Source organism: Macaca mulatta, chromosome 2 (assembly GCF_049350105.2).
Source record: "Macaca mulatta isolate MMU2019108-1 chromosome 2, T2T-MMU8v2.0, whole genome shotgun sequence".
In the NCBI taxonomy this organism is placed as follows: domain Eukaryota; kingdom Metazoa; phylum Chordata; class Mammalia; order Primates; family Cercopithecidae; genus Macaca; species Macaca mulatta.
The window spans coordinates 107576186-107590295 of NC_133407.1; the positions used below are offsets into that span (position 1 = coordinate 107576186).

Below are 14110 nucleotides of genomic sequence, written 5' to 3' on the forward strand. Positions count from 1 at the left end.
TATGAAAATATTTAAAATATTTGTAGTCAAACCTATTGATATCTTACTTCATGGTTTCTACCTTTGGTGTCATGCTTAGGCTTTCCAAATCCTCCAGATTATATACTCATTTATATATTTGATTTGTTTTGCTATTTTATTTTATTTTCTACTTTTAGAATTTATTTTTAATTTAATGAAATCTTTAATGAACCTAAAAGGTATTTTGGCATATGGTGAGTTGGGAGCACACTTAATTTCCATCCAATTAACTAGCCAGTTGTTCTACCATTTATTGAATCATTTCCTCCTAAATTTCAAGTGCCATATTGAATATTTTCTGTTTTATATATAGATCTGTTTCTTTTCCTTTGTTTCATTGATTGCTAGTCCTTACACCAATAGCATACTATCAATTTTTTGAAAAATAGTAAGTAAAATATTAAATAGTAAAATGTTTTTTGGTGGTTCTCTCATGTATTTTTTTTAAACAGTGCTTTAAACTCACATTGTAATTTCTTTAATGTATAAATTAATTTGGGGAGAACCAACATCTTTAACTCTAGTATTCTCATTCAGGAACATGGTAGGTCCTTCAGTTTGTTATGTTTTATGTTTCTCAGTTGATTTTTGTAGTTTTCTAAGATTTCTAGGTTGTCTTCCAAGGCTTTTATAGTTTTGGGTTTTAACATTTAAGTTTTTAACCCATCTCGAGTTGATTTTTGTAGTTTTCTAAAATTTCTAGGTTGTCTTCCAAGGCTTTTATAGTTTTGGGTTTTAGCATTTAAGTTTTTAACCCATCTCGAGTTGATTTTTGCATATGGTAAAAGAAGGGTCCAGTTTCAGTCTTCTGCATGTGGCTAGCCAGTTACCCAGCACCATTTATTGAATAGAGAGTCCTCTCCACATTGCTTGTTTTTGTCAGCTTTGTCGAAGGTCAGATGGTTGTAGGTGTGCAGCCTTATTCCTATGCTGTCTATTCAGTTCTATTAGTCCGTGTATCTGTTTTTGTACCAGTACCATGCAGTTTTGGTTATTGTAGCCCTGTAGTATAGTTTGAAGTCAGTAACATGATGCGTCCAGCTTTGTTCTTGTTGCTTAGGATTGCCTTGTCTATTCGCTCTCCTTTTGAGTTTCATATGAATTTTTGCTAGTTCTCTGAAGAATGTCATTGATAGTTTAATAGGAATAACATTGAATCCATAAATTACTTTGGGCAGTATGGCCATTTTAATGATATTGCTCCTTCCTATCCATGATCATGGAAAGTTTTTCCATTAGTTGATGTCCTCTCTGATTTCTTTGAGCAGTGTTTTGTAATTCTCATCATAGAGGTCTTTCACTTTCCTGGTTAGCTGTATTCCTAGGTATTTTATTCTTTTAGTGGATGACTGTTTTTTCAAAAGTTTAGTATTTGAACATGTATAACCTTCTTATGACTGGAAAATCATGATTTCAAAACAGCTACTTGTGAAATGTAAGTATAGTTATATTTAAAACACATTTAAATATTTCTTATGAAAAATAAATTTTATGTTCACAAATACCGCTTTAAAATAACTCAAAGCTCAAGCTTTTTTTCTGAATAAAAAGAAACTCAACTTAAGTTTTACCTAATGATTTGAAATAGCGACTTGGGTAATTAAAGGTGATATCAAAACCTGGACAAATGTTTTGACTTATATTAATTTTTCTCTTAAGCAGCAGTGGAAATTTTAAAGTCAGGATTCAGTATTTTAAATTATGTAGAATAGAATTGTTTTTAGGGATTGGCCATAAACTAGTTGTTTAATTAACATCGAATACATTATAATAAATCCAGTAAGCCTCATAGCTTAGTGTGTAATACAGAGACATTCACTGGTTCTTATTTAACCATAATCTCTTCACAGCATAGATTTACAGACAAAGTGATTACCAAAGAAGAAAAAGAAAATATTTATGAAGTTCGCAAAAGGTCTGTAACATAATTCTTAATTACATAACTTAAAATAGTCACTCGTCTAATTTGTATCTTGAGTATGTTTTTTGTTCTCTACTGTTTATATGCTTGGGCTATATGCCATTAGCCATATATAGGTATACTTTAATTAATGTGTCAGATGTACTCAGGTGTAAGGGGTATTGTAAATTACCTTAAAGCTGTCACTAAGTTTTTTGAGTCATTAAAATATTTTTTGAGGAAAGATAAGGAGTAGTGATAAAAAGAAAAAATGATGTATGTTTGACTTTTATGAAGATAAGAGTGGCTGAAATCAGACTCACATTGCAGTTTGCAAGGATCTTACATGGATGCAGTGATTCATACGGAGAGTTATAGCACACTCTCTGGAACATATAAAACCGCATTTAGAGTTGGAGGACACCTTAAAGATCATCTGATCTATCCTCCACCACCCTCATTTTGCATTTGACTCACCCAGGTCAAGGTGATGGATATATCTGAGGCCTTTAATGTTAAGGCAGTAATTTTCAAAGTGTGATCCTTGGAGAAGCATCATCATGCATGAACTTGTCAGAAATTGAAATTATTGGGTCCCATCTCAGACCTACTGAATCAAACTTTGGCGATGGGCCTATCAATCTGTTTTTAACAAGACCACCAGCTGATTTTGATGCATGCTCAAGTTTGAGAACTACTGTGTTAAGGGAAAGGCCAGACAAGAATTAGATTGGTATAGAAGGTTTAGTACGGTTCATGACCATTTGGAGATACTAAAGAAAAAGGAAGATACTAAAGAAAAAGCAAGAAGGTTAACTTTTTTTTTCTATTGCAATCATTTTGCTTACAAACTAAGATAGTGTAACTGCAGCCTGCAAAGGTTTATCAACTTGACTCTATCATAGTGATCACCAGTGTGACATTGATTGGTTAAGTCATTACATCACCATGGGCTTCAGTCATCTGATCAAAAATAAAAGATAGATAATCTCTTCCATCTGTAGAAATTCATAATTTCTATTTCTTTGTTTATGTTGCCGCTTTTGTTTTATTTGCGGGGAACATACTGATAATACATATAAGTGACATCCCAAGTTGGGGAGAGAAATGAAGATCTTTTTTTTGTGTGAAAATCTTAAATTCTATCAATGCTACTAAATTTCAACTGTTGTAAGTATGGCTCCCTCTTCTTACTACTTTTACTCTCCTCTGGCCCAGAAAACACAACCTGAAAAAACTTATTAGAATTATTTTTAAGGTAAACATTATAGTATCTGAATGTTAGTGTAAACCTTTCTCCTAAAAAGTAAATGCATTTGTATTTACTAATCAGCTCTGAAGTACTTCTTTCCCTCCCCTTGCTTAAGTTATTTTTCTAGAGAAGTAGTGTCCAAATTAAATTTTTCTAAAATTGGTTATGTAGGATCTCATATATTAGAATGCAATTAAAGCTGTTTAAATCAGTCACCCTGAAACAATAACATTTTTAATACCTTTTCCCCAGAGAAAGCTCTCAAAGACCTTTATAGGCTTATTGTATATACTTTTCTTGAAGAATAATTTATAATTCATTTAATTACATTATCAGTAGAATAATTTAATGACATCTTCCGGATTAAAACACTAACCTAACTCCTCCTCAGACCTTTTGTTTGGCATGGTCAAAAATATTTTGCTCTAATCTTAACCACACCACCCCATTCCTTCCTCTACTCCAACCACTTAAGAAGTGCTGGTTTTCTAGTTAAGAAGGCAGGAACAACCTATTAGAGATGTTAAAGAATTGTAATATATACAGGTATACCTTGGAGGTATTGCAGGTTTGAGTTCAGACTACTGCTGTAAAGCAAATATTGCAATAAAATGAGTCATATGAATTTTTTTTGTTTCCCAGTGCATAGAAAGGTTATGCTTACACTATAGTCTATTAAGTGTGCAATAGCATTATGTCTTTAAAAAAATGTACACACCTTCATTTAAAAATATTGCCAAAAAGTTCTTACATCATCTGAGCCTTCAGTGAGTCATAATTGCCTGGATGTTGATGGCTGCTTACTGAATAGGGTGGTTGAAGATTGGAGTGAAGGTTGAAGGTTGAGGTGGCTGTGGCAGTTTCTTAAAATAAGACAACAATGCAGTTTGCTGCATCAGTTGACAGTTCTTTTCACAAAAGATTTCTCTGTGGCATGTGATGCTGTTTGATAGCATTTTACCAACAATAGAACTTCTTTCAAATTCGGATTCAATCCTCTCAAACTCTACCTCTGCTTTATCAGCTAGTTTGTGTGATATTCTGAGTCCTTTGCCACTTAAACAATGTTCATGGCTTCATCAGTAGTAGATTTCATCTCAAGAAACCACTTTCTTTGCTCATCCATAAGAAGCAACTCTTCATCCATTCAAGTTTTATAATGAGATTGCAGCAATTCAGTTACAACTTTAGGCTGCATTGCTAGTTCTAGTTTTCTTGCTGTGTCCTCCACATTTGCAGTGACTTCTACCACTAAAGTATTTAAACCCTGAAAATCATCTCTGAGGGTTGGAATCAACTTCCTCCAGACTGCTAATGTTGATATGTTGACCTCCTCTTTTAAATCACAAATGTTTTTAATAGCACCTAGAATGGTGAGTTCTTTCTAGGTTTTCAATTTACTTTGCCAAGATCTATCAGAGAAATCACTATCCATGGCAGATAGAGCCTAATTAAATGTATTTCTTAAATAATAAGACTTGAAAGTCAAAATTGCTTCTTGATTCATAGATTGCAGAATAGGTGTTGTGTTAGCAGGCATAAAAACAACATTCAGGCTGAGCGTGGTGGCTCACGCCTGTAATCCCAGCAATTTGGGAGGCCAAGGTGGGTGGATCACGAGGTCAGGAGTTCAGCACCAGCCTGGCCAAGATGTTGAAACCCCACCTCTACTAAAAATACCAAAATTAGCCAGGCGTGGTGGCAGGCGTTTGCAATCCTAGCGACTGAGGAGGCTGAGGCAGAGAATTGCTTGAACCCGGGAGGCAGAGGTTGCAGTGCGCTGAGATCATGCCACTGCACTCCAGCCTGGGCAACAGAGCAAGACTCCTTCTCAAAAAACAAACAAACAAAAAAACACAATATTCATCTCCTTGAGCATGTCTGGCAGAGTTCTTGGGTGACAAAATACATTGTCAATGAGCAGTGATATTTTGAAAGGAATCTTTTTTGAGCAATAGATCTCAATAGTAGGCTTAAAATATTCAGTAAACCATGCTTTAAACAGATGTGCTGTTGTACAGGCTTTGATGTTTCATTTATAGAGCACAGAAAGAATAGATTTAACATAATTCTTAAGGGCCCTATGATTTTTGAAATGGTTAAAGTTGCCAGCTGCATTATCCCTTAACAGGAGAGAGCCAGTCTATTTGTTGAATCTTTGAAGGCAGGCATTAACTTTTCTTTAGCTATGAAAGTCCTAGATGGTATCTTCTTCCAGTATAAGGCAGTTTTGTCTATGTTGAAAATCAGTTTGTTGTAGCTTCCTTCATCAGTTATCTTAGCTGGATCTTCTGGATAACTTGCTGCAACTTTTCCATTAGCACTTCCTGTTTGACCTTGCACTTCTATGTTACAGAGATGGCTTGTTTCATCAAACCTCGTGAACCAATTCTGCTAGCTTCATACTTCTGTAACTTTCTTATCTCTCACAGCCCTCACAGAATTGAAGAGAGTTAGGGTCTTGCTCTGTATTAGGGACTGGTTTGATCTTCCATCTAGATCACTCAAACTTTCTCCATTTCCGCAATAAGGCTGTTTCACTTTCTTTTCATTCACATGTTCACTGGAGTAGCACTTTGAATTTCCTTGAAGAACTTTTCCTTTACATTGACAGCTTGGTTAACTATTTGGTACAAGAGGCCTACCTTTTGGCCTATCTTGTTCATCAACATGCCTTCCTCACTAAGCTTAATCATTTCTAGCTTTTGATTTAAAGTAAGAGATGTGAGACCCCTCCTTTCACTTGACTACTTAGGGGACATTGTAGGGTCATTAACTGGTCTAATTTCAATATGGTTTTGTCTCAGGAAATGGGGAGGCCTAAGGAGAGGGAGAGAGATAGGGGAACAGCCAGTTGGTGTTGCAGTCAGAACACACACATCATTCATTGATTAAGTGCACCCTCTTATAAGGGCTTAGTTTTCATGGTGCTCTGAAACAATATCAGTAGTAACATTGATCACTGATCACAAATCACCATAACAGATAAAATAATAATGAAAAAATTTGAAATATTGTGAGAATTACCAAAATGTGACACAGAGACGTAAGTGAGCATATGCTGTTAGAAAAATGGCACCAGTTAGACTTGCTCGACTCAGGGTTGCCACAGTTCTTCAATTTGTAAAAAAATAAAAATAAAAACTTGTTTTAAAAAGGAATATCTGCAAAGGATTACTTTAATGTTTAAAAATGCATTTAAATTCTGATGTTAGTTTTTCCTTTCACACAGCAAAGATTCTAGAAATGCCGACATTATGGTTGGCGAATGTCAGTTTGCAGCACCAGTCCCGAAACCTCTGTGCTTATTAGTACCTCCTTTGAATCTAAGTGGTCATCAAGAAGACACAATACTGAATACCTGGATGAATGGTACTATTTGTTTTCTTAATGAAATCCTGTTGGCTTTTGGTCATATAGAAACTAGGAGATTTTTCTACCAAAAACAAAAGATGATTAAAAAAGAAAAATGGAAACATGTAAAATATGTTAAAATTAGAAAGTCTGTGCACCTTTACTTAGTACTTTTTTTTTTTTTTTTTTTTGAGACAGAGTCTCACACTGTTGCCCAGGCTAGAGTGCAGTGGCACGATCTCAGCTCACTGCAACCTGTACCTCCCCAGGTTCAAGCGATTCTCCTGCCTCAGCCTCCTGAGTAGCTGGGATTACAGGCATCCACTGCCATGCCCGGCTAATTTTTTGTATTTTTAGTAGAGACGGGGTTTCACTTTGTTGGCCAGGCTGGTCTTGAACTCCTGACCTCGTAATCTGCCCACCTCAGTCTCCCAAAGTGCTGAAATTACAGGTGTGAGCTACCACGCCCAGCCTACTTAGTACTTTTGATGGAACAATGTGTGAAATATCTGTATTTATGTGATAGTGGTAGTATGAGTAAATTACAGATTGTATCTAAAATATATTTTGATAGAGTGTATTTGTATATGTATTTTAGAACTTGTGTCAGTTTTTTGATAATTAACAGTACTTTGAACAAAACAGACTACATTAAAGGATGAATTTAGAATCTATAAAATCACGTTGTATAGCACACACACCTAACTTTTCTGTACCTACCCAGTACTGACTTCATGCTGCCTCGTGTTGTATACTGTAACAGCAAGCTCATGATGGTCATGTGTTTTATCTTAAAAAGTCTTACAGTTTTCATAATGCAAATTACTGTGAAGCTATGCAGCAAAAACTTCAGCTTGTTTCAGATTATAGCTGGATGCTGCCAAAGTAAAAAATAAATGATTTAAAATTAAAAATACTTTTATTTTTATTTGTTATTTTTATCTTTAGAAAAGAACATTTTTAAATGCCCTAGTTCTCTTTTTAAAAGACCAACATTAAGGGATATGATGCCTGGTGTATTAGTTTGCTTGGGCTGCCATAATAAAATGCCACAGATTAAAGGTCTCAAACAACAGAAATTTATTTTGTACAGTGCTAGAAGTTCAAAACTAAGGTTCTAGAAGGGTTCATTTTCTGATGAGGGCTCTGTTTCTGGCTTGCAGATGGCTACCTTCTTGCTAAGTCCTCACATAACTTTTCCTTGGTGTGTGCAAGGAAAGAGTGTAAGCTCTGTGGTGCCTATTCTTTTTTTTTTTTTTTTTTTTTTTTTTTTTTTTTTTTTAAGACAGAGTCTCACTCTGTAGCCCAGGCTGGAGTGCAATGGTGTGATCTTGGCTCACTACAACCTCCGCCTCCCAGGTTCAAGTGATTCTCCTGCCTCAGCCTCCCGAGTAGCTGGGATTACAGGCGCACACCACCGTGCCTGGCTAAATTTTGTATTTTTAGTAGAGATGGGTTTCACCATGTTGGCCAGGCTGGTCTCAAACTCCCGACCTCAGGCAGTCTGCCCACCTGGGCCTCCCAAAGTGCTGAGATTACAGGTGTAAGCCACCACACCAGGCTGGCGCCTATTCGTATAAGGACATTAATTCCATTGATTCAGGACCCCACCTTTATGACCTCATTTAACCTTATTAACTTCTATAAACACCCTATCTCCAAATATAGTCATATTGAGGGTTAGGGCTTCAACATGTGAATTTTGTGGGAACACAGTTCAGTACATCGCACCTGGATTTGTCACTAGTTTTCTTCCCTTAGAAATGTTCATTGTGTATAATATTTGTCTATTTAACTTAGAGATATATCATTTGAATACAGTGCCCAATGCTGCTATGTGAGGTTTTTAAGAAAGTTGTCTGCAGCTTATAGTGAGTTTAAAATTTTAAATTCAGGTCTAGAAATACTTGAAGGCACCTAAGATGTAAATCACACTATATTTCACAGGAACACACATGGCAGCACAGTCTGTGAATTGAACATGAATATTTCAAAGTGAAACTTCAAAGCAGATAGTAGTGATCATCTATTTCATTGTTATGAAGAAAATAAATTGTAACATATTGGTGTGTAATGTCACTCTAAATCATTTCTAGATTTCAGATTTCTGGGAAAACATTCTGTCCTAAAGCTGCAGAATCCTGAAACTTGTGAAATATTTAAGAGGGAAAAAAATGTGGGGGTAAGTCTACTTTTTAAAAAAGTAATAATCTGTCTCTTTGTCTTCCCCCTCCTCCTCCTTCTCCTCCCTCCTCTTCCTCACTTTCCTGCACTCCCTCTTTTACCCTCCCCTTAAAAAAAATAATTTCATAAAACCAATACTTTGGACCTTTGGGTTTTATTTCCCTATATATATATATATATATATTTTTTTTTTTTTGAGACGGAATCTTGCTCTTGTCATCAGGCTGGAGTACAATGGCATGATCTCGGCTCACTGCAACCTCTGCCTCCTGGGTTTGAGCCTCAGCCTCAAGATTCTCCTGCCTCAGCCTCTCGAGTAGCTGGGATTATAGGCGCCCACCACCACACCTGGCTAAGTTTTGTATTTTTAGTAGAGACGGGGTTTCGCCATGTTGGCCAGGCTAGTCTCTAACTCCTGTCCTTGTGATCCTCCTTCCTTGGCCTCCCAAAGTGCTGGGATTACAGGTGTGAGCCACCGTGCCCAGCCTATCATCATTTTTTAAGCAGTTCCAGATATTATATGGATTTTGAATAGAGGTTTATGGTAAGAGGTAGAAAATAAGTAGTGACTTAGAAGATATTAACAAATAGCATAAGAGGTTGAAAACAGCAGAGGGAGAACATCCAAAACAGAAAAAACAGGCTGAATAGTTTTCTGTGATGACAGAGAAAGCTGCTGATATAAAGCAGTTTATGGGGAAAGTTTGTTGTAAAAAGTTTTAACTCTCATTTGCCTTGTTCTATTAACCAGAAAAACTAAGGAGAATTTTGGTTCTAATAAATGCATCTGAAATATAGTGCATATTATAATAGAATTAACTTTTTGTAAAATAGAGACAGGTATATAAAAGGGAGGAGGAATGTGTACATTTAATTATGTAAAATATGTGGGGGCTGGGAGTCCGTGGGATATTTCTGTTCCTTAATTTTTCTGTGAACCTATACCAGCTCCAAAAAAACAGTCTTAAAAAATGAGAATTATAAAGTGCCATTTTCCATACCACTTATCATATACTGTCTTGTAGTTGTTTTTCTGTCATCTGCATTTCATCCCTCTAATAGATGATAAATTTCTAGAGGGTGCCTTCCACAGAAAGAGTGCTCAATAAATATCTGTCATTGGTGAAAAAAAAAAAAGAGACATAAAAGAGAATAACCTTGATGGAATATTTTACACAAAGATAAATTTTTTAAAATCCAGACAAATCACTCTGAAATGATTTTTAAATTATTTTTGAAAATATAAATTGTTTGAAGTTTTATTTTTTCTTATCAAATTAGCAAACAAGTTATCTTGATACTCTTTGGAGTATATGTTATTTGTGTTGCTTCAAATGCTGTCTTGCTTAACTATACTGGATGCTTTACAGTTAATACAGAAAGTGAATCTTTCTAATTTTCTAGGTATTCCAGAAGTCCCTAGGGTTGATGATACCCTATAAATATTGCAAATTTCATTTTAATACGTTACGTGGCTGTGAGCGACCACTGTGCAAGTTTGCTCATGTGCCTGAACAAGGGGATGAAAAGGTAAAACATATAAAGTCTTTAAAGTAGAGATTGTTTTAATAGCTATCTCAGTCGTGCATTTTAATTTAGATTTTCATTGACTCCTAATAGCATTGATGTGAGTTTTGCCTGCTTTTGTTCTTTATATAAAAGGAATCATATGTGTATTCTTTTGTCTATCTTCTTTTGCTCAATATTTTTGAACAAACACCTATTGCAGATGTTTCTCATTGTCATATAATAGTTAATATTCCATTTTGTGAGTATATCAAAATGGAATATTGGGTGGAGCAGATTTGGATATTACAATTGTGATGCTATCAGTGTTCTGCATGTCTTTTGGTGAACATATGTATACATTATGATAGGTTATATTAAAACTGGAAGTGCTGTGTCATAGGGCCTACATATATTCAGCCTTAGTAGATAACAGCCGAACAGTTTTCCAGAGGAGTTTTACCAAATTACACTCCTACCAGCAATGTCTGAGAATTCTGGTTGTTTCACATCCTTACCAGCTCTTGATATTATTAGCCTTTTGCATTTAGCCATTCTGGCGGGTGGGTAGTGATACCTTCCCTGATGATTGATGAAGTTGAGCACTTTTCAAAATGTTTATTGGGCATTAGTAGGATATGCTGTATTTGGAAGTATACTGATATTTTCCCTATATTCTGTGGGATTCTTTTTCTTCTCTGTCTACAATAATTGATCATATAATCTGTATACAAGTTCTCAGTTGTGTGTGTGTGCATGTATATCTATATATATAAAATCATTTACTACTTTAGAAGTTGCCTTTTCACCTTTTGTATTTTGTTTTTTTAATTTTTAATTTAAAATTACAAGTTGAAAACTATAGTTTATTTATGGGGTACAGTGTGATGTTTTGATTTATGAATATGATATGGAATAATTAAATCAAGCTAATTAACATATCTGTCACCTAGGATACTATCTTTTTTTGTGGTGAGAACATTTGAAATTTACTCTTAGCAATTATGAAATGTACATTATTATTTGCTATAGTCACCACACCATGCAGTAGATATCAAAGAAAAAAAACTTTTTATTCCTGTTTAATTGAGGCTTGGTACTCTTTGACCATCATCTCCTCATTCCCCTTACCACCCTTCACCCCTGTGCTCTGGTAACTACTGTTCTACTCTCTGCTCCTTTGAGTTTTAGATTCCATATGTAAATGAGAACATATATGGCATTTGTCTTTCTGTACTTGGCTTATTTCAGTTAGCATGTTCTCCAGTCTTTCTATGTTACAGTGACAAAACTTCTTTCTTTTTTTAAGGCTGAATAGTATTTCATAGTGTATATATACCACATTTTCTTAATCCATTCATCCGTTGATGGACACTTAGGTTGATTCCATACCTTGGCTGTTGTGAATAGTGCTGCAATGAACATGGAAGTGCAGACATCTCTTCAACATACTGATTTCAAATCTTTTGGGTAAATACACAGAAGTGAGATGCTAGATCATATGGCAATTCTATTTTTAGTTTTTTGAGGACTGACCGTACAGTTATCCATAATGGCTATACTAATTTACATTGCCACCAACAGTATACAAAGATTCCCTTTTCTCCACATCTTCACCAGCACTTGTTATCATTTGTCTTTTTGATAATAGCCATTCTGACAGATGTCAGGCAATATGTCACTGAGGTTTATAATTTGCATTTCTCTGATTCATGATGTTGAGCCGTTTTTCGTACATTTGCCATTTATGTATCTTCTTTTGAGGAATGTTTGTTCAGCTCTCTTGCCCCCCCACCCCCTGTTTTTTTTTTTTTTTGGGACAGAGTCTTGCTCTGTTGCCCAGGCTGGAGTGCAGTGGCACAATCTCGGCTCACTGCAGCCTCTGCCTCCTGGGTTCAAGCAATTATCCTGCCTCCGCCTCCTGAGTAGCTGGGACTGCAGGCCTGCGCCACCACACCTGGCTAATTTTTGTATTTTTAGTAGAGACGGGGTTTCACCATGTTGGCCAGGATGGTCTCCATCTCCTGACCTCATGATCTGCCCGCTTTGGCCTCCCAAAGTGCTGGGATGACAGACGTGAGCCCCCACGCCCAGCCTCCCTTGCCTATTTTTAAATTGGATTACTTCTGTTCTTTCTAAGTTATTTGAATTATTTATATATTTTAGATACTAACCCCTTATCAAATGTATGGCTTGCAAATATTTTCTCCCAATCTATAGGTTATCAGAACTTAATCTTAACGAAACCAACAACTATCCTCTAACAAGGAATTTACCACCAGATTGTGCCCAGATAAGGCAAACACCTAGCTATAGCCTTTCAAGTAATTTCTCAACTTTGTTTCCACATTCAGTCTGTAAGAAATCCCACTGTTCACACTGTTAAAACAGAGCTCTCTGAACCTCTCTAGTTTGTGGTGCTTCCCCATTCATGAATCTTTTAATGCTCAGATAAACTCTATTAAATTTATTTTTTCTGAAGTTTTTCTTTTAACAGAAGTCAAAACAAAGTTAGCAGGGACACACTGAAGCCTTTCTGTGATAAGGCTGAAAAGGTTGCATGATGGTAAAAGGCTATATTCTAGAAGACCTCTGCTAAAATAATAACTCTCTAATACAGCAAGAGCCAGAGTTTCTTACATCTTCTTTTTGTTTTCAATCTCTTTTCCTCTTTACACTATATTCTCTATTCCACATTCAGAATTATCTTCCTAAAATATGGAATTAATCTGGTCAATAATAAAAAAAATGCCTCCCTTCTGTATACAAAATAAATTCAAATTATTTAGTTTGACATTCAACAACTTACAATCACATGTCAGTATATTTGTCAAATTTCAGTTCCCACTGATGTACCACCCGCCGTGCTCCAATCACACCATCTTCTTCATCCTTTAAAACCCAGCTCAAAGCCACAATAATATGTGGCAAGAAAAGACTATGCACTAAGACCACTAAGATAAGTAAGATAGGTCCCAGCTATCGAGAACCCCATTTGGCAGAGAGACACACAAGCAAACAAATCAATGTTATTTAATATAAAGGATGTGTTATAAAATATGAGCAGAATACAGGTAGGCAAATTATTAATCCAAACAAGTAAGATCAGAAGAAGCTTCATAGAAAAAATAAAAAGATATTCATGGGTGAAAGAATAATAGTCAACACTTACCATATATGCCAGATTCTGTTTCAAGTGCTTTACGTATATTAACTGATTTAATCCTCATTTTGTTGATGATGAAAATGAGAGGCCGGGCGCGGTGGCTCATGCCTGTAATCCCACCACTTTGGGAGGCCCAGGTGGGTGGATCACCTGAGGTCAGGAGTTCAAGACCAGCCTGGCCAACATTGTGAAACCCTGTCTTTTTTTTTGGCGAGGCACGGTGACTCAGGCCTGTAATCCCAGCACTTTGGGAGGCTGAGGCGGGCAGATCATTTGAGGTCAGGAGTTGGAGACCAGCTTGACCTACAAAGTGAAACCCCATCTCTACTAAAATACAAAAATTAGCTGGGCATGGTGGCGGGCACCTAGCTATTTGGGAGGTTGAGGCAGGAGTATTGCTTGAACCCAGGAGGTGGAGGTTGCAGTGAGGCGAGTCTGCACCACTGCACTCCAGCCTAGGTGACAGAGCAAGACTCCCTCTCAAAAAACAAAAACAAAAGCAAAAAAAAGAAACGAAAGAAAAGAAAATGAGAATCAAAAAGAATTTAAGTAAAATAAACATAATAATGACTACCATTTATTGAATATTTACAACATGCCAGGCACAATGCTAAGCCCTGAAATGGAAGTAAAGACTTTAATTTTTTTTTTTTTTTTAGACGGAGTTCTTGTTGCCCAGGCTGGAGTGCAGTGGCACAATTTCAGCTCACTGTAACCTCAGCCTCCT

The 14110-nt window shown here is 36.1% G+C and overlaps 1 protein-coding gene across 1 annotated transcript in view; it reads left to right on the forward strand.

Moving 5' to 3' along the window:
* Window positions 1–14110, forward strand: part of TOPAZ1 (testis and ovary specific TOPAZ 1) — a 90799-nt gene that overhangs the window by 18638 nt on the left and 58051 nt on the right. Inside the window, exons 5-8 of the mRNA XM_077992268.1 lie at window positions 1872–1936; window positions 6406–6545; window positions 8624–8709; window positions 10116–10241. Coding sequence (XP_077848394.1) covers window positions 1872–1936; window positions 6406–6545; window positions 8624–8709; window positions 10116–10241 — 417 coding nt within the window. The remainder of the gene's footprint in view (window positions 1–1871; window positions 1937–6405; window positions 6546–8623; window positions 8710–10115; window positions 10242–14110) is intronic.